The sequence below is a fragment of the Oncorhynchus keta genome, unplaced genomic scaffold (assembly GCF_023373465.1).
Source record: "Oncorhynchus keta strain PuntledgeMale-10-30-2019 unplaced genomic scaffold, Oket_V2 Un_contig_29541_pilon_pilon, whole genome shotgun sequence".
In the NCBI taxonomy this organism is placed as follows: domain Eukaryota; kingdom Metazoa; phylum Chordata; class Actinopteri; order Salmoniformes; family Salmonidae; genus Oncorhynchus; species Oncorhynchus keta.
Genome location: NW_026286600.1, coordinates 2,073 through 9,547, shown reverse-complemented (window position 1 = coordinate 9,547; position 7,475 = coordinate 2,073). Strand labels below are relative to the sequence as shown.

The window sequence follows — 7,475 nt, the reverse complement described above, 5'->3', positions numbered from 1 at the left end:
TCCATAGAGCCTTATAAGGAGGAGGAGAACACTGAGAAATGACAGGGCTCCATAGAGCCTTATAAGGAGGAGGAGAACACTGAGAAATGACAGGGCTCCAAAGAGCCTTATAAGGAGGAGGAGAACACTGAGAAATGACAGGGCTCCAAAGAGCCTTGTATGTTTTAGGTTGGAGAGTAAACATAAGAGTAGGACGTTTGGCGGCGTGAAACTCTTACCTTAATGAGTGTGATTCCCCTGGCCTGGGAGGAGACACAGCCCACCATCTCATCACACAGCTTCCTGATGAACTGGTGAGGAACCACGAACACTAGGAGGTCAGCCCCCTCAGCAGCATCCTGGAGCTGAGGTACAGCCACCTGTTGAGAGGGAAGGGGGTGAGAGGGAAGGAGGGTGAGAGGGGGGTGAGAGGGAAGGAGGGTGAGGGGGGTGAGAGGGAAGGAGGATGAGAGAGAGAGGAGAAGGAGGGAGGGTGAGAAAGAGAGAGGGCTGAGAAAGAGAGATAGAGAGAGAGAGGAGAACACTGAGAGAATGAGAGGGGGGTCCAGAGAGAGAGATAGAGAGGGGGGTGAGAGAGAGGGAAGGAGGGTGAGAAATGAGAGGGGTGGAGAGAGAGAGAGAGGGTAGGTGGGTGGATGGGTGGGTGGGTGGGTGGGTGGGTCGGTGGGTGGATGAGAGGGGGTGGGGTGGTGATGGTGTAAACTATAAGCTTTCAGTCTTTGTTTAAACTAATTTCTGTTCAGACAGTCCTCTTACCACGTTGTCAGGCAGCCTGTATCCAGGCAGGTACTTGACATTCTCATGGTCTGTGTTGATGATGTCTGTGAGATTCCTGCTGTCCACGTTCTCCTCAAACACCCACATCTTGACTGTGGTGGCGAAACGCTGCAGGGCCTGAGCATTACTGCCGATTATCCTGGCAATGGCTGAACCCCTGTAGGGAACAAGAATCATCGATGTACATTACTCTGCTCTACAACTTACCATTTACCATCTTCCTGTGGCAAGAGACAATAGCAAAAACAATCTAAATTATTGTCTTAACTGTTCACCATTATTTTAGAACGGGATAACCTAATACAATTCAGTCTTGTCCTTTGTCAAGAAATTTGCTCATGTCATAAACAGTATCCTTTAAACATGATCCTACAGAAATGCATTGTCGTCCCCTCAACATAAGTGGATTCAAAACCCCACGTTGCTCTCCTGCTCGTGTTCTCCTTGACAATAGCTACGATGTAACGTTGATGTTATACATTGGATCCGCGCTCGCCTCTGCGCCAGAGAGAGATATACCTAACGTTACATTGTAAGAGACAGACACTGGCAGCTAATGCTGCTCTATCTGGCCAGCTAGCCCTGTAACATCTATCTGACCAGCTAGCCCTGTAACATCTATCTGACCAGCTAGCCCTGTAACATCTATCTGACCAGCTAGCCCTGTAACATCTATCTGACCAGCTAGCCCTGTAACATCTATCTGACCAGCTAGCCCTGTAACATCTATCTGACCAGCTAGCCCTGTAACATCTATCTGACCATCTAGCCCTGTAACATCTATCTGACCAGCTAGCCAGCTGCCCTGTAGCATCTATCTGACCAGCTAGCCCTGTAACATCTATCTGACCAGCTAGCCCTGTAACATCTATCTGACCAGCTAGCCCTGTAGCATCTATCTGACCAGCTAGCCAGCCAGCTAGCCATGTAACATCTATCTGACCAGCTAGCCCTGTAACATCTATCTGACCATCTAGCCCTGTAACATCTATCTGACCAGCTAGCCCTGTAACATCTATCTGACCAGCTAGCCCTGTAACATCTATCTGACCAGCTAGCCCTGTAACATCTATCTGACCATCTAGCCCTGTAACATCTATCTGACCATCTAGCCCTGTAACATCTATCTGACCATCTAGCCCTGTAACATCTATCTGACCATCTAGCCCTGTAACATCTATCTGACCAGCTAGCCCTGTAACATCTATCTGACCATCTAGCCCTGTAACATCTATCTGACCATCTAGCCCTGTAACATCTATCTGACCATCTAGCCCTGTAACATCTATCTGACCATCTAGCCCTGTAACATATATCTGACCATCTAGCCCTGTAACATCTATCTGACCAGCTAGCCCTGTAGCATCTATCTGACCAGCTAGCCCTGTAACATCTATTTGACCAGCTAGCCCTGTAACATCTATCTGACCAGCTAGCCCTGTAGCATCTATCTGGCCAGCTAGCCCTGTAACATCTATCTGACCAGCTAGCCCTGTAGCATCTATCTGACCAGCTAGCCCTGTAACATCTATCTGACCAGCTAGCCCTGTAACATCTATCTGACCAGCTAGCCCTGTAGCATCTATCTGACCAGCTAGCCCTGTAATATCTATCTGACCATCTAGCCCTGTAACATCTATCTGACCAGCTAGCCCTGTAGCATCTATCTGACCAGCTAGCCCTGTAACATCTATCTGACCAGCTAGCCCTGTAACATATATCTGACCAGCTAGCCCTGTAGCATCTATCTGACCAGCTAGCCCTGTAACATATATCTGACCAGCTAGCCCTGTAACATCTATCTGACCAGCTAGCCCTGTAACATCTATCTGACCAGCTAGCCCTGTAACATCTATCTGACCATCTAGCCCTGTAACATCTATCTGACCAGCTAGCCCTGTAACATCTATCTGACCAGCTAGCCCTGTAACATCTATCTGACCAGCTAGCCCTGTAACATCTATCTGGCCAGCGAGCCCTGTAACATCTATCTGACCAGCTAGCCCTGTAACATCTATCTGACCAGCTAGCCCTGTACCATCTATCTGACCAGCTAGCCATGTAACATCTATCTGACCAGCTAGCCCTGTAACATATATCTGACCAGCTAGCCCTGTAACATATATCTGACCAGCTAGCCCTGTAACATCTATCTGGCCAGCTAGCCCTGTAACATCTATCTGGCCAGCTAGCCCTGTAACATCTATCTGACCAGCTAGCCCTGTAACATATATCTGACCAGCTAGCCCTGTAACATCTATCTGGCCAGCTAGCCCTGTAACATCTATCTGGCCAGCTAGCCCTGTAACATCTATCTGACCATCTAGCCCTGTAACATCTATCTGACCATCTAGCCCTGTAACATCTATCTGACCAGCTAGCCCTGTAACATCTATCTGACCAGCTAGCCCTGTAACATCTATCTGACCAGCTAGCCCTGTAACATCTATCTGACCAGCTAGCCCTGTAGCATCTATCTGGCCAGCTAGCCATGTAACATCTATCTGACCAGCTAGCCCTGTAACATCTATCTGACCATCTAGCCCTGTAACATCTATCTGACCAGCTAGCCCTGTAACATCTATCTGACCAGCTAGCCCTGTAACATCTATCTGACCAGCTAGCCCTGTAACATCTATCTGACCATCTAGCCCTGTAACATCTATCTGACCATCTAGCCCTGTAACATCTATCTGACCATCTAGCCCTGTAACATCTATCTGACCATCTAGCCCTGTAACATCTATCTGACCATCTAGCCCTGTAACATCTATCTGACCAGCTAGCCCTGTAACATCTATCTGACCAGCTAGCCCTGTAACATCTATCTGACCAGCTAGCCCTGTAACATCTATCTGACCAGCTAGCCCTGTAACATCTATCTGACCAGCTAGCCCTGTAATATCTATCTGACCATCTAGCCCTGTAACATCTATCTGACCAGCTAGCCCTGTAACATCTATCTGACCAGCTAGCCCTGTAACATCTATCTGACCAGCTAGCCCTGTAACATCTATCTGACCAGCTAGCCCTGTAGCATCTATCTGACCAGCTAGCCCTGTAACATATATCTGACCAGCTAGCCCTGTAACATCTATCTGACCAGCTAGCCCTGTAACATCTATCTGACCATCTAGCCCTGTAACATCTATCTGACCATCTAGCCCTGTAACATCTATCTGACCAGCTAGCCCTGTAACATCTATCTGACCAGCTAGCCCTGTAACATCTATCTGACCAGCTAGCCCTGTAAATCTATCTGGCCAGCTAGCCCTGTAACATCTATCTGACCAGCTAGCCATGTAACATCTATCTGACCAGCTAGCCCTGTACCATCTATCTGACCAGCTAGCCATGTAACATCTATCTGACCAGCTAGCCCTGTAACATATATCTGACCAGCTAGCCCTGTAACATATATCTGACCAGCTAGCCCTGTAACATCTATCTGACCAGCTAGCCCTGTAACATCTATCTGGCCAGCTAGCCCAGTAACATCTATCTGACCAGCTAGCCCAGTAACATCTATCTGACCAGCTAGCCCTGTAACATCTATCTGGCCATCTAGCCCTGTAACATCTATCTGACCAGCTAGCCCTGTAACATCTATCTGACCATCTAGCCCTGTAACATCTATCTGACCAGCTAGCCCTGTAACATCTATCTGACCAGCTAGCCCTGTAACATCTATCTGACCAGCTAGCCCAGTAACATCTATCTGACCAGCTAGCCCTGTAACATCTATCTGACCAGCTCTGTAACATCTATCTGACCAGCTAGCCCTGTAACATCTATCTGACCAGCTAGCCCTGTAACATATATCTGACCAGCTAGCCCTGTAACATCTATCTGGCCAGCTAGCCCTGTAACATCTATCTGGCCAGCTAGCCCTGTAACATCTATCTGACCAGCTAGCCATGTAACATATATCTGACCAGCTAGCCCTGTAACATCTATCTGACCAGCTAGCCCTGTAACATCTATCTGACCAGCTAGCCCTGTAACTATCTGGCCAGCTAGCCCTGTAACTGACCAGCTAGCCCTGTAACATCTATCTAGCTAGCCCTGTAACATCTATCTGACCATCTAGACCTGTAACATCTATCTGACCAGCTAGCCCTGTAACATCTATCTGACCAGCTAGCCCTGTAACATATATCTGACCAGCTAGCCCTGTAACATCTATCTGACCAGCTAGCCCTGTAACATCTATCTGGCCAGCTAGCCCTGTAACATCTATCTGACCAGCTAGCCCTGTAACATCTATCTGGCCAGCTAGCCCTGTAACATCTATCTGACCAGCTAGCCCTGTAACATATATCTGACCAGCTAGCCCTGTAACATCTATCTGGCCAGCTAGCCCTGTAACATCTATCTGACCAGCTAGCCCTGTAACATCTATCTGACCAGCTAGCCCTGTAACATCTATCTGACCAGCTAGCCCTGTAACATCTATCTGACCAGCTAGCCCTGTAACATCTATCTGACCAGCTAGCCCTGTAACATCTATCTGACCAGCTAGCCCTGTAACATCTATCTGACCAGCTAGCCCTGTAACATCTATCTGACCAGCTAGCCCTGTAACATCTATCTGACCAGCTAGCCCTGTAACATCTATCTGATAGCCCTGTAACATCTATCTGACCAGCTAGCCCTGTAACATCTATCTGGCCAGCTAGCCCTGTAACATCTATCTGACCAGCTAGCCCTGCCCTGTAACATCTATCTGACCAGCTAGCCCTGTAACATATATCTGACCCCTATCTGACCAGCTAGCCCACATCTGACCAGCTAGCCCTGACTATCTGACCAGCTAGCCCTGTAACATCTATCTGACCATCTAGCCCTGTAACATCTATCTGACCAGCTAGCCCTGTAATCTATCTGACCAGCTAGCCCTGTAACATCTATCTGACCACCTAGCCCTGTAACATCTATCTGACCAGCTAGCCCTGTAACATCTATCTGACCAGCTAGCCCTGTAAGCTAGCCCTGTAACATCTATCTGGCCAGCTAGCCCTGTAACATCTATCTGACCAGCTAGCCCTGTAACATCTATCTGACCAGCTAGCCCTGTAGCATCTATCTGCCAGCTGCCCTGTAATCTATCTGACCATCTAGCTCTGCATCTATCTGACCATCTAGCCCTGTAACATCTATCTGACCAGCTAGCCCTGTAACATCTATCTGACCAGCTAGCCCTGTAACATCTATCTGACCAGCTAGCCCTGTAACATATATCTGACCAGCTAGCCCTGTAGCATCTATCTGACCAGCTAGCCCAGTAACATATATCTGACCAGCTAGCCCTGTAATATCTATCTGACCAGCTAGCCCTGTAACATCTATCTGGCCAGCTAGCCCTGTAACATCTATCTGACCAGCTAGCCCTGTAACATCTATCTGGCCAGCTAGCCCTGTAACATCTATCTGACCAGCTAGCCCTGTAACATCTATCTGACCAGCTAGCCCTGTAACATCTATCTGGCCATCTAGCCCTGTAACATCTATCTGACCAGCTAGCCCTGTAACATCTATCTGACCAGCTAGCCCTGTAACATCTATCTGACCATCTCTATAGATTGCATGTCATCGACAGGAGCAACAGTGATCATTGACAGTGACTGAACTCACCAGTTTCCAGAGCCGACAATGCACACTTTCAGAGGCGACGCCATTTGGAGATGTTTCCTAACTGTTCAAAAAATGTACTGATTCCGAAGATATAGGTAACTAATGACAGATGATATGAGGAGTGGATTTATGGAGGGGAGACAGGAGTGCGCCTCTAGGCTACGACAGACTGAACTGCTGTAAATGACATCATCAAGGAGATGCCGAACTGGAGGATTCTGGGATTACGAGTTTTTTTTTAAATGTTAGTTACAATTAGCAGATGGAAGTTGAGTAGCCTATTTCAGATGTCTGTCCCCTGATAAATTACAAGACAATTGTTGCAATGTTTACTAATGTCTCTCTTCTGGAAGAAATTAATGAAGAATGTGAATTGAATAGCCTTACATTTTCATATCAAATAGTCTAAATGACATAGTCCGATTTTTTTACCTATTCGAAATGAAATATTGAATATCCCACTCATCATGCATGTACGTTGAGATCCTTGTGTGTGGTGAATGAGCTGTGGTGAATCCGTGTGTTCTCTGCGATTATGCATATAGCCCTGTATTCTAGCCCTGCATGTAGCCCTGTATTCTAGCCCTGCATATAGCCCTGTATTCTAGCCCTGCATATAGCCCTGTATTCTAGCCCTGCATATAGCCCTGTATTCTAGTCCTGTATTCTAGCCCTGTATTCTAGTCCTGCATATAGCCCTGTATTCTAGCCCTGCATATAGCCCTGTATTCTAGCCCTGCATATAGCCCTGTATTCTAGTCCTGTATTCTAGCCCTGTATTCTAGTCCTGCATATAGCCCTGTATTATAGCCCTGTATTCTAGCCCTGCATATAGCCCTGTATTCTAGCCCTGTATTCTAGCCCTGTATTCTAGCCCTGCATATAGCCCTGTATTCTAGCCCTGTATTCTAGCCCTGCATATAGCCCTGTATTCTAGCCCTGTATTCTAGCCCTGCATATAGCCCTGTATTCTAGCCCTGCATATAGCCCTGCATATAGCCCTGTATTCTAGCCCTGTATTCTAGCCCTGCATGTAGCCCTGCATACAGCCCTGTATTCTAGTC

General features: G+C 47.4%; 1 protein-coding gene across 1 annotated transcript; it reads right to left on the bottom strand.

The window, feature by feature from the left end:
• Positions 1-212: 212 nt before the first annotated feature.
• On the bottom strand, positions 213-6,998 carry LOC127923398 (glycerol-3-phosphate dehydrogenase 1-like protein; the record flags this gene model as incomplete). Its single annotated transcript, XM_052507432.1, has 3 exons — positions 6,412-6,998; positions 757-934; positions 213-359 (listed from the first exon to the last, which is right to left on the bottom strand). Coding segments are annotated over exons 1-3 (369 nt in total), but the record flags the coding sequence as incomplete, so codon positions are not given.
• Positions 6,999-7,475: the final 477 nt, after the last annotated feature.